This window comes from Trachypithecus francoisi, unplaced genomic scaffold (genome assembly GCF_009764315.1).
Source record: "Trachypithecus francoisi isolate TF-2019V2 unplaced genomic scaffold, Tfra_2.0 Lachesis_group5, whole genome shotgun sequence".
NCBI lineage: Eukaryota > Metazoa > Chordata > Mammalia > Primates > Cercopithecidae > Trachypithecus > Trachypithecus francoisi.
Genome location: NW_022681470.1, coordinates 83,316,245 through 83,340,004, shown reverse-complemented (window position 1 = coordinate 83,340,004; position 23,760 = coordinate 83,316,245). Strand labels below are relative to the sequence as shown.

The window sequence follows — 23,760 nt, the reverse complement described above, 5'->3', positions numbered from 1 at the left end:
ATACGGGGGCTCAGCATGGGAAGGGCTGGGGAGGAATTGAGGCCAGACATCCAAGTGTGAAACAGCCTCTTTCCAAGATGATTCTGGAATGTTAGTGTTCTGTGGGGACAGGATCACAGACATGTGACTCCCTTGGTGTGGGGTCCGTCCCACAGACCCTGATCCAGCGACGAATGAAAGACATACACTGACAGATATTTTGCCTGTCAGTGCGACTAAGGGGCTCTGCTGTCTGAGTCTGCACCCGTGGATGATCAAAGGTTGGTCTCAGGACCACATAAGTAAACAAGCTATTTGGGTAAACTCCCCCACATTCCTATGTATCTACGCCCTAAGCTTTTGAGAGAATTCAGCTGCCTTCAGCCAAACCCTTTACTGAAGTTATGCAAACCTCTCGGCCTTCCAAGGTTTGTGTCTATTTCCTATAACTTTATCTTAATTTTCTCCCACCACCCTGACCGATCCCCTACACCTTGGGGTCACAGAGAAGTGAGGAAGCGGGTAGGAGGGAGAAAGAAAAAAAACTAGCAGCCAGAGGTGCAGGATGCCTCATTTTGTGTTCAAGCAGTAGAGCAGCAGCCCCAGTCCTGGCTCCTTGCCAAAACAGCCGCCCCTGAGAGGAAGAGGGCAGAGGCGTGTGTGTGGCCCTACAAGGTCTCCAGCTCACAGTTCCATCCCCTGCAGGCCTCATCTACATCCTGCTCAAGCACATGGTGGACCGGCACAACCTCTACTTCGTCTACCTCCCAGCCAAGCTGGAGAAGGGGATCCACTTTGCTGCTGTGAACCAGGCCTTGGCAGCCCCCATCCTATGCCTCTTCTGGCTCTACTTCTTTTCCTTCCTGCGCCTGGGTGAGCGGCCCTTCCAACCTGGGGCCAGTCCTTGGCTTCCCATCCCTGCATCCCCACCAGCCAGTCAGATCCCCCATTGCTTTCACAGCATCAGCTTGGCATCCAGTCAGAATGTGGTGCCCAGCGTGAGGGCTGGTTAGGTGTCCAATCAGAATGTGACACCCAGAATGAGGGTTGGTTACATGTCCAATCAAAATGTGTGCCCAGAGTGAGGACTGTGGTTAGGTGTCCAATCAAAACAGGATACCCAGGGTGAGGACTGGTTGGGTGTGGTATTGACAGCTGAGCTCCTAAGCTAGCCCGAGTGCAGGTGTAACCCTTGTGAAGGGTTGGTCAATTGTCCCGTATGTCCCTGGAGAGAAGACAGTGCCATTATCAGCTGTGCAGGGACTGAACCAGAGGAAATGGGGAAGCTGATCCAGATTGCCCTTTGAGGGTGGTGGTTGGGCCCGGCTCCTTGTATCTCCTGGCATGGAAGAGGTGGGGACATGGGGGAGAGAAAACTGACACTCCTGGGGGAAAGACATGTCTCCCCTGGTCAGACTGGGGGTGTGGGAGGGTCCATCCTACCTAGCCCAGGGCACTGGAGACTGGAGGGAATGGACCCAGCAAGGAGGCTGGTGAATTGCCATTGACGTGGCATCCCAGTGCCTGAAATCCAACCAGGGATGATGCCAGCCATTCAGTGGGTCCCTCTGTGTGCTCCTGGCTGTGAAGGCACCATCCTTGCTGCTGGAGTTGAGGGCTAGGGGTGGGGGTTAGGCCTTACCTTTGTTTTCTGCCTGAGGGAGAAGTCACGGGCAGTTTCCACACCAGGTGTGGCCCCTTCCTCAGCAGGGTGAGGGTAGGTGGCAGCCCCTCCCTACCCACCCCAAGGCTAGCCACCCTCTGTCCCCAGGTATGAAGGCCCCTGCCACTCTGTTCACCTTCCTGGTGCTGCTGCTCACCATCCTGGTCTGCCTGGCTCACACCTGCTTTGGATGCTTCAAGCACCTCAGCCCTCTGAACTACAAAGTAAAGGTCCCCGACCCCACTGCCCCGTCAAGCCCTGGGAGGAACAGATGGTGGGACGGGCTTGCTCTCAACGCCTCCCACCCTTGTCTGTATCAACACAGCAGCAGCCTTCTCCAGATTCTGCTTCTCCATGGGAAAGGCGTGGGTGGTTGGGTGCCATGTGTAGCTTCCCTTGCTCCCCTCATCCCTGCACTCCCCCACCCCCATCTTCTCTCGGGCTGCTGGGGAGCTTGGTGCCAGCTGGTACTATTATTCCGGGTGTTAATAGTCTCTGTGTTTGGAGGGTGTTCATTCACAGAGATCAGTTTTGTTTATCATTGCAAGTTTTTGCTGTTATCTGCAGACAGAAGAGCCTGCAAGTGACAAAGGAAGTGAGGCAGAGGCCCACATGCCTCCACCATTCACAGTAAGCTGTCTGTGCCCCTCAGCCTCCGAGCTTGTCGCCCTTTTTTGCTTTCGTTGTAACAGTCCCAACCAGATGGGCCCCAGCAAATGTGCTTTGATGATCTCTTGCTAAGATCACATGGCAGGCAGGTTTGTGAATTAATGGCAGAGAAGGAATCCCGGTCCCCCTGGGTGTTTTAAGCTGCATATTTGAAACTGTTGAGGAGATAATGAGTCTTGTCTCGGTTCATGGCCATCCCCCTTGGTTTCAGTTCCCTGCTCTGACACCTGGGAGGTGTCCTCTGCATATTTAATGGCTGGTGAGTTTGGGGCTTTAGTGAAGGCACATGGTAAGGCGCTAGGGTTTGACAAAGGTTTGTCGTCAGCAGTGCACCTGCCTATGCGAGGTCCTCCACTAGGTTCCAAGAGGGTGTCAGACAGACTTCCCTTTGAATTCAAGAAATGAACATTGCACCTGCTTCAGAGGAAGACCCCATGGTCTTCCTCTGAAGGCTCCTTGTCTTCCTGGTTCTCCCTGCCTCCAGGGTCCTGCTCCCAGGGTGGGGCTGGTAAGCGAAAACAGAGCCCCAGGGTTCCAGAGCTGTGGCCACCGGCCTTCCTGACAGCTGGGGCCAGGACAGAGCCAACTTCATCTGCAGGGTTCTTTCTGGTGACTGCCTCCCAGGTGTCAGGCTCTCTTATCGGTGTCTGTCCTTGGATAAGTTCCAAAAGAGGGAGGGCCTCAGAAGGACTCATTATCCAGAGACACACCTGTGGCTTTGCTGGCCAGGCAGGGAACACGCAGGACAGGTGGATGATGTCAAGCCCTCACTCACAGTCAGGGTCTCGGGATGGGTGGGGCAGAGCTCTGCACCCGGGGTCAGTGGCTGGAGCCTGGGATTGGGAGGAAATGAGACTCACACAGATATGTCGAGCATCCCAGGGGTCCCAGGGCAGCGTTCTAAGCCCCTACACAAGTAGACTTGTTTCTTCTACAAAGTGAGAAATCCTCCTAGGATCCAGGGCTAGGAAGTTGTTTCCTCTGAGAAACTGCTCTCCTGTACTTCCTTCTGTCATCATGAGAACTGTGTAACTGGGCTTTCTCTTTTGCCCTGGCTGCTAGGAAGTTCCACAGGTGGCATATTTGAGGTCCTAATGTCCTAAATTGATGTTGCTATTTCTTCATACGTCCTTTATGGCCACTGTCTGTGTCCTTCTGTTGGGAGAAGGGCAGGAGGGGAGGGATGCAGTGTGGAATCTCATGCCTGCCCCAAGCCAAGCACGAATCCATTTGCTGACAGCCCTACGTGCCTCGGATTCTGAACGGCTTGGCCTCGGAGAGGACAGCACTGTCTCCGCAGCAGCAGCAGCAGCAGACCTATGGTGCCATCCACAACATCAGCGGGACTATCCCTGGACAGTGTTTGGCACAGAGCTCCATGGGCAATGTGGCTGCTGCCCCACAGGAGGCCTGAGGCCGGGTGAGCTGCCGGCTGGGTCAGGCTCAGGGGAGCCTGTGGGGTGAGAAAGGTGAAGCAGGGTGAGAAGACAGGTGAAGCAGGCTGACTCCCAAGTTCATGACTTCTTCCCATCTGTTTTAGGTCTCACTGCTCTGAAGACACAACCAGAATGGCCTGGGGCTCAGGCCCTTGGCTGAGCGGGAATGTGTTGGGACTGCCCAGCTGAGCCATCAGGTGCCCATCTTTTCTGGTCCCAGCAGTGGTGAGGGGAGCACATGCAGGCCTCACCCCTACCTTGCTCACCCAGTTCCCCCTCCGGCACAAGCTTGCGGCTCTGCAGCTGGGGTGACATCCCCAGTGGTGTGTCGCCAAGACCATGTGGTGGACTTTTTGCCCCCCAAACTGATGAGTCTGGGAGAATATATGGAGACAGAGATGTAACAAGGGGAAGGCCTCCTCCCTTCTGAGCACACACACAACCGATAACCAAAGAGATGCTGCAGTCCAGGTCTGAGATGAGCTGGCGTCCAGCTCCCCGCTCCATGGCCAGTCCCTCCCCAGCCCGGCAGCCCCTCCAGGCTACACCCAGGAGTGAGCTATGAGGAGCAGGCTGGGAGGCGGCCAGTGCGCCTGCCAGCTGTGCACACACCTCTGTATCCCACTACAGTTCTGTGTTTTTGTATCATGTTGTCAGGGACACCCCATAGCAGGCAGGGACAAGGACCACTCATAAGGTGCCCACTGGACCACAGTTAAGATCCAGCCTCTCCCCCCTCTTCAGGGCTGAGTGCATGACTCTGCACCTCCAGGCAGGCTCTGTGCAGTACTCACCCTCTGTCTGCTCCCTGCAAGGTGTGGGGGTGGGCAGTGCTCAGGGCCTCCTCGGAACCAAAGGACAGCGTGGTCGGCACAGAGGAGGGGGTGCCTGGGCTGGGTGCATCCCATTGCCCTTGAGCTGTGGCTCTGGCAGGAAGGAGGGGCTGTCCCTCTTCTCCCTCCTGGAGAGTCCAGGGGATGGGATGCAACTTAAGACTTCTGCCTGCCGGGCGCGGTGGCTCAAGCCTGTAATCCCAGCACTTTGGGAGGCCGAGGCGGGCGGATCACAAGGTCAGGAGATTGAGACCATCCTGGCTAACACGGTGAAACCCCGTCTCTACTAAAAATACAAAAACTAGCCGGGCGAGGTGGCGGGCGCCTGTAGTCCCAGCTACTCGGAAGGCTGAGGCAGGAGAATGGCGTAAACCCGGGAGGCGGAGCTTGCAGTGAGCTGAGATCTGGCCACTGCACTCTAGTCCGGGCGACAGAGCGAGACTCCGCCTCAAAAAAAAAAAAAAAAAAAAGACTTCTGCCTGAGAAGCTTCCTCCCTGAGAAGCCTCCTCCCTGCTACCTGCAGGGGGCACCAAGGCACAAGCCTGTGCAGTGGGGGTGGGAGGGGGTGCGGAAGAGCAGGTCCAGGCTCCTTTCAGCCCAACTGGGCCAGGGCCTTGGCACCTCTGCAGGCCCTGCCTGTGCCTGTCCGCTGACCTGGTGGGCCTGGGCTTTCTGACTCAGGAACCCTGTTGATGCTGACTTGCGCCTGCAGGGGCGGCCAGTGCTGCCTCTGCTCCAAGCTGCCCCTGTGCTGGGAGGGGTGGGGGCGGTGCCATGGGTCTGGTGCAGCACAGCCCTGGCCAGTGGCCTCATCCCCAGTGGGCCTCCTGTGCCTCTGCCAGCAAGGAGGGGCCTGCCAACTCTGCTTGGACAGGGGGCACCATGTGGGGTCAGGGCATGCTTATGTCACTGGGTTCCAGCCGCTGTTAGAAGTAAAGTCATTTATCATCAAGGCCATATTGCTTATCACACAGAGTTTGGGATTGGGGAGTGAGCTTGGAGGGGTGAGGGGGTAAGCGTGGGCTCCCAGCATGGGCAGGGGACGGAGGCAAACTCAGTCCTCAGAAAAGGGGTATCTTCCCAAAGAAAAGCCTGGAGGGCACTTGTGGAGGGAGGTGGGGCGGTGTGGGGTGGTCACTGCTGCTCCAGCACTGACAGGAACTTGCGGATGTCCTGGGCGAGCAGCTCCGGTTCCTCAAAGGCTGCAAAGTGGCCCCCACGAGCCATGTAGGAATAGGAGATGAGCTTCGGGTACTTGAACCTCACCCACTTTTCAGGCGTGTGCATTAGCTCAGAAGGGAAGGCAGAGAAGCCAGTGGGCACGTAGACCTTCATCCTGGAAGCGAAAGAGCCGATGGGAGTTGGGGGGAGGCTGTGGCCCTGCGCCTCTCCGTCCTGCACAGCAGGGGGTTCAAGAGCCTGGGGGATGAGATCAGCTGGCCCACTCACAAGGAGCCATAAAGAAAAGGACAAATCCAGGGTCTCAACCACTCCTCTCACTATCCTCTCTTTTCTGAGAGGGCCACCCAGGCAGGGGCATGGGCCAGCCTCTAAATCCCCACCTTTGAGGGTCTCCATTTGAGACTTGGAAATCCCAGAACCATCAGTGCTACTCAGACCAGCATCCTGGACTGGGGAGCAGTACTGAGGGCCGCCCGGGAGCCAGGCACGTGGTCCCTCCATGAGGGCTTTCTCCAAACCCCTTGACCTTTAGTGTTCCCATCCAAGGGCCCTGGGGCACCCCTGCAGGCAAGGCTATACTTATCCCACCACTGAGGGCCCTTACTGGAGCTCCAGACTGGCCATCCCCCTGCCTCCAGCCTCAGAGGCCCCTGTTCTCAGTCAGCCAGGCTCACCGCTCATGCTTCTGGGTCATCCAGCCCTGTCCCAGGTTCTCCTTGTAGAAGCGCTGGGAGGAGACGATGGTTGCTGTTGTCCAGTAGAGCATGACATTGGTCAGCAGGTCATCCAGGGAGAACTTCCTGGGAACGCAGAACACAAAGCCCCACTCTCAGTGCTAGATGCAGTTGTGTGACAAAGGGAAGCTGGACAGTCCTACAAATGCCAGGCCCTGACCATGCGACTTCCCTCCTCAGACCTCATGCAAGGTGTGTGGTATCCTCATGTCACAGGCAGGCTTTGCCCAGGACACCAGACTGGAGTGCATGGATTTAATCGAAGTGTCTCTTATCACCCCAAGGTCCTCCCCCACACCCACCTTGACTCTACACATCCATCCCCTCTCTCCTGCAACTGACATCTCCTCCCTCCACTCCACCCCTGCACCATGAAACTGCTCAGGGCATCAGCTACTATGGTGACCAGGTACCAGGCAGCATGTTCTAAGCTCCTTACCTTCATTTAATTCATGTTTTCCTCTCAATAGCCTATGGGACATAGGTACTATTATCTCCATTTTACTTATTAAGTGGAGAATCCAAACCTGGGCAACTTGGGTATAGGATGCACACTCCACAGCCCCCACCCTACCTTCCACTGTCCCCAGAGCAGGCGCTCCCAACCCCACCTTCCTCTCTCAAACCCTGGATCTCTAGCAACAGCAGCACGGAGCAGGGACAGAGATAAAGGGAACAGCCTTTTCAATGTGATTTTGGTGGCAAAATGAAAACTAGTTCCAGTACACATGCCAACTCTGTGAGATGGATTTCTGCAAGTCGGCCAAATGCTTCCATCTCCCTTTCGGCTCTGCCCGCAGCTTGAAAACTACCACCACCACCACCATTTCCACTCTTGTGTGTTCCGGTTCTTTCTGGAACACAGATCTGATCCTGTCTGCCTCCTGCTCAGGGCTTTGGTGCTCCCTGTAACCTGGGGCCAGAGCTGCAGGAGTGGCCTAGTGGGACAGTCTGGTGGGGCCTCGCGTCTGGTTCCAGGTATCCGTGTACAAGGAACAGGCCAGACCCCTTGCCAGTGTGGTCCTGCAGGAGCTCCATCGACCCCTGGGTCCTGCTGAATGTAGGGCAGGGGAAGCAGATCTCAGAGGAAGGCCCTGCTGAGGCTCTTGGAGGAGGTGAGGACCTGCCTGCAAGAATGAGTTTGCTTGCAATCCGGCCCCAGCATACCTGCTTCAGCCTCTGGACAAGCCATTCTTTCCAAGCACCCTTTCCTTGCATTTTTAATGGCTTTTCTCTTTGCCTAAATTTCTCTCTTCCATCCAGCAAACTCCTACTCATCCTCCAAGGCCCAAATCAGATACATTCTCCTGGTCATTTCCCCTCTCTGCCACTTAGACAAAGAGAATCCTCCTTACACTGAATTCTCACAGTCCTTTGTGCATTCATTCAACATCTAGGTACTGGGCTCCACTGTTCACCCGGCACTGTTCTAGGTGATGGGGCTAGGGCATGGCCAAGACAGAGTCCCTACCCCTAATGCGGGATTCAGTCTCATTTTACTCTCTTTCCCATCCCCAGCACTATCTGGTCCTCTGTGTGTCACTGAAGGAATAAAGGGATGGGCCCTGGAAAGGGTGGGTCAGAGCTGACCTTGGTGAAGCCTGAGTCAGGCCACAGAGCTGGGAGTCAGGCATGTAGAGGATACAGCCTTAAAGGCTCTGAGAGATGTAACAGCCTCCTGTCTTTCTGCGACCACCCTCCTGGAACACACAGTCATGTGACCCTGATGCCAGGTTCTCCAGGGAAGCAGGAGGAAGAGCCCAGATGCTCTTGGCAATAACGTGGTGCCTGCTGCCCTCTGGGCTCCCTAATCCCCAGAGGGGCCTGTTCAGCAAAAGGAGCACAAGCAGGTGAGCCTGCATCCTAGTCCTGACCATGCACTGTGAGGCTGGGAGCAACTCACCAGGCCGCCTCACCCAAAAAATGCAGCTACGTTGGTCACGGGGTGAGGCTTTGTAAGAAAGTCAACAATAGAATTTGGTGAGCACCCCATGCAGAGCAACCAGACAAGGGGATGAAGAGGGTGAGGAGGTTGGCTGCTGGGCCCAGGGTCACGACTGCAGGGGCAAACCAGGGTCTCACCTTTCCAGGCCTCCATCCTCCAGGTATCGGAATTCCGTATTGGTCCAGGTGGAAAACTTCTCTAGAATATAGGCAGCCAGACCCACAGGAGAGTCATTCAGAGCAGAGCCTGGTGTGGAGGGGAGCAAGGGAGAGACTCAGGCCTGGGGACCAGGGAGCTGGAGCTTCACGTGTGACATGTGGCACTGGCCACAGAGGGCGGGGCTGTGGGCAGGAGGCCACATTCGAGCACAGGTCTGCCCTAACTCCTGATGCTCACACGCTTCGCTTCCTTAACTCTCTGCCTCGGCATCCTCATCTGATAAACAGTTAGCTTCCTTCAAACGGAAGGGCCCATGCCTCTGCATTTGGTGGGGTCCCAGTGAGAAGTGCTGTTTTTAAAAAGGTGGGGTTTTTCAGTCTATGTGTTCTGATTCATGAAAAATGAGAAGCCACCTAAAAAGTCTAAAATAAGGGATCAGTTACAAATAAATATTGATATACTCATAAGCCAAAATACTGTACAGTCATTAAAAATGGCTGGGACAGGCTGGGGGCGTTGGCTCATGCCTGTAATCCCAGCACTTTGGGAGGCCGAGGAGGGTGGATCACTTGAGGTAAGGAGTTCAAGACTATCCTGGCTAACATGGTGAAATCCTGTCTCTACTAAAAATACAAAAAAATTAGTCAGGCATGATGGCAATGCCTGTAATCCCAGTTACTTGGGAGGCTGAGGCAGGAGAATTGCTTGAACCCGGGAGGCGGAGTGTTGCAGTGAGCGGAGATCATGCCACTGCACTCCAGTCTGGGCGACAGAGCGAGACTCCGTCTCAAAAAAAAAAAAAGAAAGTAGGCTGGGACAGGCTGGGTGTGGTGGCTCACACCTGTAATCCCAGCACTTAGGGAGGCCAAGGTGGGTGGATCACCTGAGGTCAGGAGTTCAAGACCAGCCTGGCCAACGTGGTAAAACCCCATCTCTACTAAAAATACAAAAAATTAGCCAGGCGTGGTGGTGGGTGCCTGTAATCCCAGCTACTTGGGAGGCTGAGGCAGGAGAATTGCTTGAACCTGGGAGGCGGAGGTTGCAGTGAGCTGAGATTGCGCCATTGCACTCTAGCCTGGGCAACAGAGCAAGACTTGGTCTAAAAAAAAAAAAAAAAAAAGGCTGTGACAACAGCATAGATGAATCTCACAAACATAATATTGAGCAAAAGAAGCCAGACTCAAGGGTACACACTCTGTGATTCTATTCACAGAAGGAGTTAAACAGGCACAACCAAAACCATCTCAGTCAGAAGTCAGAGCATGTGCCTGGGAGAGAACCCTAAGGGGCATCTGGAGTGTTGGGGCCGTGTTGGTGATATGGACATACTTGACTTGTAAAAATTAATCACCAAAATGTTCACAAGTTCTTTTGAGGGAGAGGAGATGTGGGGAGGGAGGAGAGGTTATACGAGATTGCCTTTAATGTTTTGTACTTTTTGCATTTTTAATCTTTTTGACAATGAACATGTATTTTATAATCAGAGAAAAATACTGATTTTATAAAGTGCCATTATTATGATTATGAGCTGCCTCGTGTGTGTGCGCATGGGACTGCCACGAAAACTATAAAGAACCTCAAAACGGGCAAGACAATTCCTGGATGTCTTCTGAACACGATCTAGGGAGTTACCTAGCAGACCTTCCGGACTTACGTGATTCTATAGAGTTCCCATCTTTCCTTGTCATTGAGCTATTTTACAGTTCTGTGAATTGTAGAGAACCAAGGGTAATGCGAATGACTCGTTCATAGAGGCAAATGCATTTTGTCCCATGGCGATTTAATTGATATTACTCTGTGGATGTTGACAAGTTTTGTGTCTGTCAGCAAATTAATTTCAGTGTTATTTGTCTTTGAATTGTTTCTTTTTAAAATTTTACTGGTTCCTTTATAATTTATCTTTTTGAAAAAGTTTTGTCCTGGACCCTGTTTAACAGGACCCTGGTGGCAGATGTGGTTGCTGGGCCCTCCCTCACTGCCTGGGAATCTCTTTCCCAAGGCCCCAGGGTACCCTCTCCCCTCTCCCCTGCAGCCCAGAGCTGCCCACCCCCAGGATTCCTCCTACCCCAACCCCTCCATCCCTCTGCTTTTCAGTGTAGGATATAGACTCAGGGGTGGGAGATCAGGGGTGAAACCACTATGAGTCGGCTAAACAGAGTTGCTAAATTGGCCTGGGAATCTGCTGAGAGTCCATCCTCTTGATTTTATGGGAAAATGCAGTTTAAAGATCTAAAGGGCTGGGAGGTCCTTATAAAAGGCTTTCTCCTGTGGGCAGCATTGGGGTGGGGTGGTGAGGTTCCCCCGCGGGGTCTCACCACCCCAGTGGAGCCAGCAGTGGGCAAGGCCCCCGAGCATGCTCACCCACGGTGTCGGGCTTGGTGCACTGGATGTGCATGTAGCCGCTCTCCCTCATCAGGCTGTAGAAGACCTTCTCCTTGACGGGGTACAGCAGCTCCACATCCCTCTCAGTGTAGCCAAGAAACCTCCCAAAACGCCGTCCCAGGAGAAGGGTCAGGGTAGAGAAGTTGCTTAAAACCAAAGCCATGTTCAAGTGCAGGCCTTTCACGTGGCTGAGGGCAGAGAGAGGGGCCCAGGTGAGGCTGGGGTGGTGTCAAGGAGAGGGGGAGAGGAGAGATGGCAGAGGAGGAACAGGCCTCAGGGTTGAGGATCGAGCACAGGGCCAGCCTCTTTCAGCACCAGCCCCACTGGGGAGGCCATGGGAGTTGGAGGAGGGAGGTTGGGGGGAAAAATAGAGTTTCTGGGGAGTTCTGCTCAGGGCTGTCCCAGAGCTTGGTCCAGCAGAGGTCTAAAGCCTGACATTTGCCTCCTATCATAGGCCTTCTCTGCCTGGGAACCTGGCCCAGAGCCGCAACCCTGGGTTATAGACAGGAAAATCCCAGTCAACATGCCTCAGGCACTGCTGAGTGACAGGTCACACTCCCTCCTCTCCCCTGGGGGGACCTTGGCCCACCCTGCACAGAGGTCCATCTCTTAGAGGACACACACGCACAAACACACACCCACCACCCCGACAGTGAGCTCACCTGGGCACCAGCTGGGCCATATTGGTGCAGATCAGGGCCCCCCAGTCCCCTCCTTGAATGTAGAATTCCTGGAAGCCCAGCCGCAGCATCAGCTTGTAAAAGATCCTGGCGGTGGCCACCGAGTTGAACCCTGGCGGTGATGGGGAAAGGCATGGAGTCACAGGCAGATTGCTCCATGGGCCCTCTGGGTGTTCTGTGAAATTTCTCAGGCCCGCCTCCTCCCAGGTAGAGGTGAGAAAAGCTCACAGAGACAAGAAGGAATCCTGGAGCCCAAACGTAGGGGTGGCATCTCCAGCCCTGGAGGGTGGTGTGTCTGGGGCCAGCCTCTCTGGCCCCTCCTTTCCCAGCTTCCTAGGGCTAACTCCCTGCTCACCCTCCCGGAAGGAGAGCCTGGTGGGAACATCTGGCCCACCCTTGGCAAGGACGGGGCAGTTATGGAGGCTCTAGCAGCCCCATACCCTTCTTGGAGGATGCCTCTGAAAAGCCGTAGCCAGGGATGGAAGGGCAGATGACTTCAAAAACGTGCTCATCGCTCAGGCCATGGTTCTTGGGGTCAGTCAGGAGTGGGATGATCTTATAAAACTCGTAGAAAGAGCCAGGCCAGCCGTGCACCATCAGCAAGGGCTTCGGGGTACGGCCTGCGGGCAGCTGGGGGGGCTTCACGTGGATGAAGTGGATGTCCAGCCCTGGGGGAGAGAGCACAGTCAGGGTGGAGGGAGAGAAGACCCTGTGTGGTCAGGCTCTGGCATCCCCCAGAACCTGGATATTGAGTACTGCCAGCCTTAGTGCCCCCATCCTCTGACAGTAATGGCTGACACTGGTTTCATATTCACACTGTGCTCCAGGTGCACAGACGTCCTCACTCCCCTTTACAACCTCCCTGCAAGGGAGCTACGATTATTGCCTCCCGGTTTCCTTAGAGGTGCCCCCTGATGGCAGGGCCAGGTCTGTACAGGCACTGCTGGGTTTCCAGGGCTCAGGACAGCTCCTGGCTCACAGCAGGCCTCCATAAATACTTGGTCTATAATTTAAAATCTGGAGGGTAGGGAGAAAGCCCCACATATCCAGCAATACGGGATTAATCAAGTATAGTTTGACAGTATACTGGAGTCCAATTTAGTCATCTAAATGGACAGGGTAGATGTATATTTATTTAACATAGAAAACAGATCAGTAGATATTACTGGGAGGTAAAAGCATATGATCAAGTCATATCCATTGTGTGACCCAGGTTTTATAAAGTCATCTATGCGTATACTGTAGTTATACCATATATTGGTGAGTTTTTAAAATCTGGGAATGTAAAAAGCAGCTCTCTCCGAGCAGCAGATTCCAGTGCTTTTAATTTCTCTTTGAGTTTTATGTACTTTCCATTTTTTCTACAGTGAACAGGTATTAAATGCATAACGTTTTTCATACACAGTGACAAAATGTTACCTTTTTCTAATTACCAAATGACATTTTCTTTAAAGTGGAAGATTTTTGGGCCTGGTGTGATGGCTCATGCCTGTAATCCCAGCACTTTGGGAGGCTGAGATGGGCAGATCACCTAGGGTCAGGAGTTCGACACCAGCCTGGCCAACATGGTGAAACCCTGTCTCTACTAAAAATACAAAAAAATTACCCGGGCGTGGTGGCAGGCGCCTACAATTCCAGCTACTCGGGAAGCTGAGGCAAGAGAATCACTTGAACCTGGGAAGCAGAGGTTGCACTGAGCCGAGATCATACCACCACACTCTAGCCTGGGCAACAGAGCAAGACTCCATCTCAAACAATTAAAATAAAGTGGAAGTTTTTTTTTTTTTTTTTTTAAGTGCAATGCTGGAAACATCATCATAGCCAAGGGCAGGTGAATGGATTCCGGTCTCCTCTGGACTGACTTGGGGCCTCTGTATATCAAAAGAAGGCAGCCCCTTCCCAGGCCAGTGCCCTGGACAGCAACTGGGCCCTTAGGGCACTCATAGTGAGGGTGGCTACCATGCCTGGAACCCTCTGCCACCAGGGCTGGTGCAGTCAGCATGGTGTAGCTAGTGTTCTGTTCTGTCGTTAATATATTATATAAATAATACATATTTACTGTAGAAAACTCAGAAAACACAGATAAGCCAAAGGGGGAAGACTCACAGGTAATCCCCCTCTCAAAAGACAACATGGTGTTGTCTGTCTAAACTTTATTTTGGAACAGTTTTAGATCGCTGAAAAACTGCCAAGAGTCCAGAACACTCCCATATACCTCAAACCCACCGGATTTCCTCCATTATTAATATTTTATGTTAGCATGAAACATTTATTACAATTAACAACCCAGACTGAGATATGATTAACTATAAAGTCCATAGTCTGATTTCCTTAGTGTTTACACTTTTTATTATATGGCGAGGACACTTAATATGGGTCCTACCCTTCTAACAGATTTGTAAATGCCCAGCACCGACAGCGCTCTGCTGTACAGCACATCTCTAGGATGTCTTCGGCTGGCAGGACTCAAACTTTACACAGCAATGATCAGCAACACCGTTTCCCCTATTCCCCACCCCCTGACAACCACCCTTCTACTCTCTGCTTCTGTTGAGTTTGACTATTTCAGATTCCTCCTATAGGTGGAATCATGCGGTATTTGCCCTTCCATCCCTGGTTTATTTCACTTAGCATTATTTCCTCAGAGTTTATTCATGTTGTCACACATTGCAGGATTTCCTTTTCTTCTTCTTCTTCTTCTTCTTTTAGAGATGAGGTCTCACTGTGTTGCCCAGGCTGAAGTGCAGTGGCACCATCATGGCTCACTGCAGCCTCAACCTACCGGGCTCAAGCGATCCTCCCACCTCAGCCTCCCAAGTAGCTGGGACTACAGGTAGGCAACACCATGTCTAGCTCCTTTTTGTTATTTTATTTTATTTTTTTGTAGAGATGGGGTCTCGCTATGTTGCCCAGGCTGGTCTCAAACTCCTGGGCTCAAGCCATCCTCCCACCTTGGCCTCTCAAAGTGTTGGGATGACTGGTGTGAACCACCACACCCGGCCAGGATTTTCTCCTTTTTAAAACCTGGATAATACTGGTAGCTACACACAACAAAATTTTAGCCAGAGTTCCTTAGTTTTTTCCCCTAATGTCCATTTTCTGTTCCAGGATCCCAACCAGGACCCACACTCCACTGAGCTGTCATGTCTCTTTAGACCCTTCTTGGCTGTGACAGTTCAAACTTTTTAAAAAGACTTAGAGAACATAACTTTTAACAAAAATAGAACTATACATACATTCTATTTTAGAACCTCTTTTTTCTTTTTTTTTTACTTAACAATGTATCCTGGGTGTCCTTCTATGTTGCTAAATTTACTCCTATTCTAAAGTTTATTTTAGTAGGTGATCGTATCTCCCTTGGAACACACTGCATGATGTGAGATTCTTTTTAATTCAAATTCTACCACATTGCAATTGGAGTTTTAAATTAGAGAAAAAATACACATCCACGCTTGGGGATGCACAGGCTCTCCCAGGACGCACGAGTAAAACACAGCTGCCTCTGGCCGGCACAGGGGCAAGAGGGAGCTGCTTCTCACTATATTTCCTTCTGTGCTTTTCCATTTTTAATATTTGAATTTTTTTTTTTTTTTTTGAGGCGGAGTCTCACTCTGTCACCTAGGCTGGAGTGCAGTGGCGCGATCTTGGTTCACTGCAACCTCTGCCTCCCAGGTTCACGCCATTCTCCTGCCTCAGCCTCTGGAGTAGCTGGGACTACAGGCACCCGCCACCATGCCCAGCTAATTTTTTGTATTTTTAGTAGAAACGGGGTTTCACCGTGTTAGCCAGAATGGTCTTGATCTCCTGACCTTGTGATCCGCCCGCCTCTGCCTCCCAAAGTGCTGGGATTACAGGCGTGAGCCACAGCGCCCAGCCTTTTTTTTGTGTGTTTTTTAGTAGAGACAGGGTTTCACCGTGTTAACCAGGATGGTCTCAATCTCCTGACCTCGTGATCCGCCTGCCCCTTGGCCTCCCAAAGTTCTGGGATGACAGGTGTGAGCCACAGTACCTGGCCTAAATATCTGAATTTTAAAAATTAAGACTTTTTAAAAATAGAGACAGAGTCTTGCTAAGTTGCCCAGGCTGGCCTCAAATTCCTGGCTTCCTCCTGCCTCAGCCTCCCAAAGTGTTGGGATTACAGGCGTGAGCCACCAAGCCTTGTCAAGACAATTTTTTTTTTTTTTTCTTTTGAGATGGAGTTTCGCTTTTCTTGCCCAGGCTGGGATGCGATGGCACAATCTCAGCTGAGTGCAACCTCCATCTCCCTGGTTCAAGCAATTTTCCTGCCTCAGCATCCTGAGTAGCTGGGACTACAGGCATGTGCCACCACGCCTAGCTAATTTTCGTATTTTTAGTAGAGACAGGGTTTCACCATGTTGGCCAAGTTGGTCTTGAACTCCAGCCATCACGTGATCTGCCCGTCTTGGCCTCCCAAAGTGCTGAGATTACAGGCGTGAGCCACCACACCTGGCAAGACATTTTTTAAAAGCCCATAGCTCATAGTTTGCCTCATGGGTCCGTTTCCCTTTGTGGGAGGAAATACTCTTTCTGACTTTCCCTATAGGTCTGTGGCACCCATAGGATGCTCCATGACAGGGCTGCTGGGTTAGCATCCCGGAGCTGAGGAGGGCTCAGGATGGCAGTGCTGGGCTTGGAGAGGAAGAGGGAAGGGGGTGGGGTATTGGGTGTCAGGGCCAAGGGTAAAGGAAAAAGGGGCAGGCAGGGAGTCTGGAGACCTGGTGCCTCAGGCAGTTCCCTTCTTCCTCGACGTGATGGGGTTGGGCTTATCCAGAGGTCTCTGACACCCTTGTCAGCTCTCAGACTCTGAGGACAGCATCTGGTCTCCTGCGGTGGGAGGCCCAGGATGTGGGATAGATCTGGAAGAGCAGGGAAGTGGCAGGGGCAGGGAGGCTGAACAGTGACGCCAGTGTGGATGAGGACAAAACACTGGGGTGGGGATTGGAGGCTGGGCTATGAGCATCCAGGAGTGCAGGGGTAGTGCAGTGACAGAGAGGACCCTGAAGAAGTTCACTGTGAGAGAGAAGAAGGAGGACTTGGACCAACCCCAGCCTGGGGGCCCAGGACAAGATTCAGGGAGATATTGAAGGTTTGCTGGGCCCACAGACCAGAGGCTGCCCACTCAGCACTGTGGGGGAATGGGCGGAGAATGCAGGAATCCAGGCCCAGAGGAGGGACTCCAAACCACAAGGACCAAGGCCAAGAACAGGCCTCCAGCCCTGGGCAGGGTGCCAGAACCATACATGGGTAACTCCACGATGAATTCAATGCTGGAAACTGGCTCTTTTGGAGCAGTTGTACCTGAGGGAGGTTTTGCACTGTAAACACCCAATGTCAGCTGGGTGTGGTGGCTCATGCCTATAATCCCAATACTTTGGGAGGGCAAGGTGGGAGAACTGCTTGAGCCCAGAAGTTTGCGATCAGCCTGGACGACATGGTGAGACCTCGTCTCTATTAACAATGCAAATAATAATAATAATAAAATAAAATAAATAGCCTAGCTGGGACACTTGGGGAGCTGAGGTGGGAGGATTGTTTGAACTCAGGAGGTTAAGGCTGCAGTGAACTGTGATCACACCACTGCACTCGCGTAGGTGACAGAGTGAGACCCTGTCTCTAAAAAAACCCCAGTGTCATGAGGAACTCTGAAAGGGTCCAGTGGGGTAAGGCTGGCAGCTGCCAGGAGGGAAAGGGCCCTTTAATGCCTCCTGCCTCTGGGCCTTTGAACATGCTGTTCCCCTTTCTTGGACCACCTTCCCCACACACCTGGCAAAGTCCCACTCATTTCAGCTTAGATGCCACTTCCTCCAGGAAGCCTTCCCTCACATTCAAAGGAAGATCGTGGGGCTCACGAAACTCCCAGAACCTCCTCCCTCATAACGCTGCCACTATGTGCTGTAATTGCCCCGGAAGAACCTATGACCTGTGAAGGAGGGACCCTGTCCTCCCTATGTGTCCCCAGCCCCAGCAAAATGCCTGGGTACAGCAGGCGCCCTGTTAATTTCTGCTGGATGGACACTGAAGAGCTGGGACAACACAGGGATCCAAGTCAAACTCAAGGAAGCCAGGCAATTTTGTGCCAGGGATCCAAACAGGAACAGGTAATTGCATACAGCAGTTTGGCTGGGATTAAGTGGCTTGAACCCTCTTGTTAGGCTAATAACGGAAGATATCAAAATCCTGTAAAGAATACAGCAACACTCAAGAGGAGTCCAAATTTGACCAAAAAAATTATTCCAGAATTTTTTTTTTTTTTTTTTTTTAGTGTTCTTGCCTGAGCTCCAGGAAGGGCTGTAGTTCCAGGACACACATCACTGGGACTTAGCTTTTCTCTGACTCAGTCTCCCTCAGGCCTGGCCCACTTGCATCAGGAGAACAAGGATGTTTGCTGCCCAGGCAAGGATGTTTGCTGCCAAGTCAAGGTTTCCATCCATCCTTCCTTTCTCCCTTTTTTTCTGAGATAGGGTCTTGCTCTGTCACCAGGCTGGAGTGCAGTGGCACGATCTCAGCTCACTGCAACCTCCGCCTCCCTGGTTCAAGCAGTTCTCTTGCCTCAGACTCCCGAGTAGCTGGGACTACAGGCACATGCCACCACACCCAGCTAATTTTTGTATTTTTAGTAGAGACGGGGTTTCACCATGTTGGCCAGGATGGTCTCCATCTCTTGACCTTGTGATCCACCTGCCTCGGCCTCCCAAAGTGCTGGGATTACAGGCGTGAGCCACCGCGACTGGCTTGCTTTCTCTTTTTTTTTTTTTTTAGATGGAGTCTCGATCTGTCGCCCAGGCTGGAGTACAGTGGCGTGATCTTGGCTCACTGCAACCTCCACCTCCCGGGTTCACGCCATTCTCCTGCCTCAGCCTCACGAGTAGCTGGGACTACAGGCGCCCATCACCATGCCTGGCTAATTTGTTTTTATTTTTAGTAGAGACGGGGTTTTACCATGTGAGTCAGGATGGTCTCGATCTCCTGACCTCGTGATCTGCCTGCCTTGGCCTCCCAAAGTGCTGGGATTACAGGCGTGCACCACCACGCCTGGCCACTCTCTCTTTTTTTGAGATGGAGTCTTGATCTGTCACCTAGTGCAGTGATGTCCTCATAGCTCACTGCAGCCTTGAATTCCTGGGCTCAAGCGATCCTCCTGCCTCAGCCTCCTGAGTAGCTGGAACTACAGGTGCATGCCACCACACCCAGTTAACACTGTATAATTTCAATTTCTTTTTTTTAGGAACTTTAGTTTATCTGACTGACCAACACGTCTTTCATATACTTTAATTCCCAGAATTTTAACAAATTAAAATTTTAGCTGTTCCTTGAAAAGACCAAATTATCTTAAACATTAAAAATAAGATTCCTAACATGTATAATTTCCTCAATATAAAAAATTAACAAGCTGGGCATAGTGGTGCTCGCCTATAGTACCAGCTATTCAAGAGGCCTGAGGCAAGAGGACTGCTTGAGCCCAGGAGTCTGAGGCTGTGGTGAGCCATGATCACACCTGTGAATAGCCACTGTACTCCAGCCTGAGCAACACAGCAAGACCTTGTCTTTTAAAAAGATTAATTGTAGCCAGGAGCGGTGGCTCACGCCTGTATTTTCAGCACTTCGGGAGGCCAAGGTGGGGAGATCACGAGGTCAGGAGATTGAGACCATCCTGGCTAACATGGCGAAACTCCGTCTCTACTGAAAAAAAAATACAAAAAATTAGCCAGGCGTGGTGGCGGGGGCCTGTAGTCCCAGCTACTCGGGAGGCTGAGGCAGGAGAATGGCGTGAACCCGGGAGGCAGAGCTTGCAGTGAGCTGAGATCGCACCACTGCCCTCCAGCCTGGGCGACAGAGTGAGACTCTGTCTCAAAAAAAAAAAAAAAAAAAAAAGATTCATTGTATGGCAACCCACAGAGTGGGTGAAAACATTTGCAAATATCATATAAGAGATTTTATTCAGAATATATAGAGAACTCCTAAACCCTAACAAAAAGCCCAAAAATGGAGAGAAGACATGTACAGACATTTCTTCAGAGAAATTACAAAGAATCCAATAAGTACCGCATAAAAAATGCTCAACATCGGTAATCATTAGGAGAATGTAACTCAAAACCACAATGTGATACCATTTCATACCCATTAGGATGACCATTACCAAAAAAAAGAAAGGAAAAAAAACATATTGGCAAGGATTTGGAGAAATTGGGATTCTGAGGTATTGTCGGATGGGAAAGTAAAATGGTGCAGCTGCTGCAGAACACAGTATGGCGGCTCCTAAGAAAATTAAACACAGAATGACCTGATCCAGCAAGTCCACTTCTGGGTATAGATCCAAAAGACCTGAGAGCAGAGTCTTTTTTTTTTTTGAGATGGAGCCCAGGCTGGAGTGCAGTGGTGCCACCTGAGCTCACTGCAACCTCTCCTCCCAGGTTCAAGATTCTCGTGCCTCAGCCTCCCGAGTAGCTGGGATTACAGGCGTGGGCCATCATGCCCAGCTGATTTTTGTATTTTTAGTAGAGACAGGGTTTTACCATGTTGGCCAGGCTGGTCTTGAGCTCCTGACCTCAGGTGATCCACCTGCCTCGACCTCCCAAAGTGCTGGGATTACAAGCATGAGCCACCGCACCCAGCCCATATTTAATTCTAAATCTTTTTGGGGTTAAAAAAATGCTTTTTCACTAAGCAAACTGTTACTTCATCCCAATGATCCTGGGGTTACCTTCCCAAGAAAATTCTGAAAGATACCTTCCCTTCCTGGTGACATTGTGTGACAACCTGTGATATAGTTGGGACATGAGGCCTAGAGATGCAGACAGATAGGACAGTGTTTTTTTTTTTTTTTTTGAGATGGAGTCTCGCTCTGTCGCCCAGGCTGGAGTGCAGTGGCCGGATCTCAGCTCACTGCAAGCTCCGCCTCCTGGGTTTACGCCATTCTCCTGCCTCAGCCTCCCGAGTAGCTGGGACTACAGGCGCCCACCACCTCGCCCGGCTAGTTTTTTGTATTTTTTTAGTAGAGACGGGGTTTCACCGTGTTAGCCAGGATGGACTCAATCTCCTGACCTCGTGATCCGCCCGTCTCGGTCGTGATCCGCCCGTCTCGGCCTCCCAAAGTGCTGGGATTACAGGCTTGAGCCACCGCACCTGGCCCCATAGGACAGTGTTTCATAAGATCTTGACTGACAGGCTGAGCATCTTTGAACAGTCATGGTATCATGGACTCCAAAACTTCAAGAATGGGTTGAGCTGACCAAGGCCCTGCCCAGGTCTAAATTTTTTTTTTTGTTTTTGAGACAGATTCTTGCTCTGTTGCCCAGGCTGGGGCGCAGTGGCGCAATCTCGGCTCACTGCAACCTCTGCCTCCTGGCTTCAAGCAATTCTCCTTCAGCCTCCAGAGTAGCTGGGATTACAGGTGCCTGCCACCACACCTGGCTAATTTTTGTATTTCTAGTAGAGATGGGGTTTCACCATCTTGGCCAGGCTGGTCTCGAACTCTTGACCTCGTGATACACCTGCCTCGTCTTCCCAAAGTGCTGGGATTACAGGTGTGAGCCACCCCACTTGGCCTGGGTCTAAATCTCATCTCCATCCTTCCTCTCAAAGACTGCCACATCATTGGACTGGATGGTGCATTTCTTTGGTTTTTAAATTGCATGTATGTGTTCCTGCCTAGCTCTAAGGATGGACAGATTTGCTGTGACTGCAATATTTTTGCATTTAGTAAGGTTACAACTTATAAGTACATCTCAGTGACCTAAAATTGGGTTCTGAATCTCTCCAACTTTATCTGACTCTAAGTTACATTGTGCAAGAAGGCGTTCTTATGACACACATCCCTCTCTGGCTGGCGTTTTGCAAACATACCTTCAATCTTAGTCTTGAAATGAGGGTATCTATTGAGAATCTCCACCTGCTTCTTCCAGTCAAATTCATTCCGCCAGTAGGAGATGACTTTCTTCAGGTAGTTGGAGTTGAAGCCATAGTGGAAGCAGCTGTCCTCCAAAGGTGGGGTGAAACGGAACTTATCGATCCTCTGGTGTAAGTCCTGGAGCAAAATGCAGGACCCCAAGGTGAGAGGGATGCGTAGGTAGGGCACAAGAGCAAAGTTTGTTTCCAGAAAACACAGCAAACCCTGCAGCCACAAGACACTGCACTCTGGTAGTGGCAAGGCAGTTTCCCACATCGTCGTCTGCTCCCAAAGTGGATGTGTTCTTCACTTCTTCCTTCTTCACTGTAGACTTCACATTTCTTTTTCTTTTCTTTTTTTTTTTTTTGACAGGGTCTCACTCTGTTGCCCAGGCTGGATGCAGTGGCGTGATCTCGGCCCACTGCAACCCCCACCTCCCAGGTTCAAGCGAGTCGTGCCTCAGCTCCCAGAGTAGCTGGGATTACAGGTGTGAGCCACCAAAGCATTTTTAGTAGAGATGGGGTTTTGCCATGTTGGCCAGGCTGGTCTTGAACTCCTGGCTTCAAGTGATCTGTCTGCCTTGGCCTCCCAAAACAGTGGGATTGCAGGTGTAAGCCACTGTGCCCAGCCCATCTTTTACTCTTTAAGTGTATAAACAATACACATCTTTAATTTACCCAGGCTTCCCTATAGCGGGAGTTGGCAAACTTTTTCTGTAAAGGGCCAGATAGTAATATTCTAGGCTTTGCAGGCTGCAGTGACTCCACTCTGTCTTCCTAGTGTGAAGGCAGCCACAGGCAATGCACAGATGAATGGGGGTGGCTGTGTTCCAATAAAACTTTATTTATGGACACTGAAATCTGAGTGCTATATAATTTTCACATGTCACAAACTATTATTCTTCTTTTGATTTTTTTCCCCCTAACTATTTAAAGAGGTAAACACTATTTTTGGCATAGGGGTCACGCTAAAACAGGTAGCAGGCTACATTTGGTCTATGGGCCATGGTTTCCTGACCCCTGATATACAACACTGAATGATACATTATAACTCAGTTGGGATAAAAATTACATATCAGGCCCAGCACAGTGGTTCACGCCTGTAATCCCAATGCTTTGGGAGGCTGAGGTGGATGGATCACCTGAGGTCAGGAGTTCGAGACCAGCCTGGCCAACATGGTGAAACCCCATCTCTACTAAAAATACAAAAATTAGCCAGGCATGGTGGAAGGCGCCTGTAATCCCAGCTACTCGGGAGGCTGAGGCAGAAGAATCGCTTGAACCCGGGAGGTGGAGGTTGCAGTGAGCTGAGATCACACCACTGCACTCCAGCCTGGTGACAGAGCCAGACCCTGTCTCCAAAAAATAAAAAATTTACAGACCAGGAGAGAGGGTACAAGCCTCATGGGCATGTATTAGGCTAAAAGGCCAGCCCCAGTAGGAGGAAGTTCATGTCAGCTTAGGGAGCCTCTCAAGTGTCACCATTCTTAGGCTTCTTCTCAAGTGTTTCAGTCACCCCCGAACAGATTTTGGAAATCTCAGACTCCCTTATGAGTCTAATTCCCTAAAGGAGTTTTCCTCAGGACTCAGCTTTGGCCCTAAATAGCAAGGTTGCAGCAAGCAAGTCCTAGCCAGGGAGCCTCAGCCTGGTTGTTCTTGGGTTTAGCCCAGCTTCTGCTTTTAAATCCCTTCTTCCTTGGAACTCTCATGACTTTTTATCCATGCTTTTTATGACATTTATCCTTATCCATCTTTTTTTTTTTTGAGATGGCGTTTCACTCTTGTTTCCCAGGCTGAAGTGCAGTGGTGCGATCTTGGCTCACTACAGCCTTTGCCTTCTGGGTTCAAGGGATTCTCCTGCCTCAGCTTCCCGAGTAGCTGGGATTATTTTAGGTGCCCGCCACCATGCCCGGCTAATTTTTTGTATTTTTAGTAGAGACGGGGTTTCACCATGTTGGCCAGGCTGGTCTTGAACTCCTGACCTCAGGTGATCCACCCACCCTGGCCTTCTAAAGTGTTGGGATTACGGGCGTGAGCCACCGCACCCAGCTGATCCTTATTTATTTTTTAGTCTACTTTTCTTTGTGCACATTCCTTTTCTCATTCACTGGACTGTATGCTGTTGGACGGAAGGGGCTCTCTCTTCTCCCAAGCACTCACTGGGCCTGCACACAGTAGGTGCTCAAAACCC

The 23,760-nt window shown here is 51.3% G+C and overlaps 2 protein-coding genes across 7 annotated transcripts in view; one reads left to right on the top strand and one right to left on the bottom strand.

Annotated features, from left to right (window-relative positions):
• The window catches only part of TMEM63A (transmembrane protein 63A), a 36,909-nt gene extending 32,495 nt beyond the window's left edge, over window positions 1-4,414 (top strand). The window contains exons 20-25 of one of the 5 annotated variants that reach the window (XR_004433778.1): window positions 156-260; window positions 685-852; window positions 1,751-1,866; window positions 2,210-2,272; window positions 2,796-2,935; window positions 3,552-3,658. Coding sequence is in view for 3 of the 5 variants with exons in the window: in XM_033196887.1 (XP_033052778.1) it covers window positions 156-260; window positions 685-852; window positions 1,751-1,872; window positions 2,210-2,272; window positions 3,552-3,725 (632 nt within the window). In the remaining 2 variants the exon portion in view is untranslated. Of the gene's footprint in view, window positions 1-155; window positions 261-684; window positions 853-1,750; window positions 1,873-2,209; window positions 2,273-2,795; window positions 2,936-3,551; window positions 3,732-3,851 lie in introns of those variants that run through there. The other 4 variants (XR_004433777.1, XM_033196888.1, XM_033196887.1 and 1 more) reach the window with 4 other exon arrangements.
• A 1,097-nt stretch (window positions 4,415-5,511) lies between these two features.
• Window positions 5,512-23,760, bottom strand: part of EPHX1 (epoxide hydrolase 1) — a 37,745-nt gene continuing 19,496 nt past the window's right edge. The window contains exons 3-9 of one of the 2 annotated variants that reach the window (XM_033196891.1): window positions 21,528-21,708; window positions 12,104-12,331; window positions 11,646-11,775; window positions 10,963-11,171; window positions 8,580-8,688; window positions 6,438-6,563; window positions 5,512-5,917 (exon numbers count right to left, since the gene is read on the bottom strand). In XM_033196891.1, coding sequence (XP_033052782.1) covers window positions 5,716-5,917; window positions 6,438-6,563; window positions 8,580-8,688; window positions 10,963-11,171; window positions 11,646-11,775; window positions 12,104-12,331; window positions 21,528-21,708 — 1,185 coding nt within the window. In that variant the 3' untranslated portion in view covers window positions 5,512-5,715. The remainder of the gene's footprint in view (window positions 5,918-6,437; window positions 6,564-8,579; window positions 8,689-10,962; window positions 11,172-11,645; window positions 11,776-12,103; window positions 12,332-21,527; window positions 21,709-23,760) is intronic. The other variant, XM_033196890.1, reaches the window with a different exon arrangement.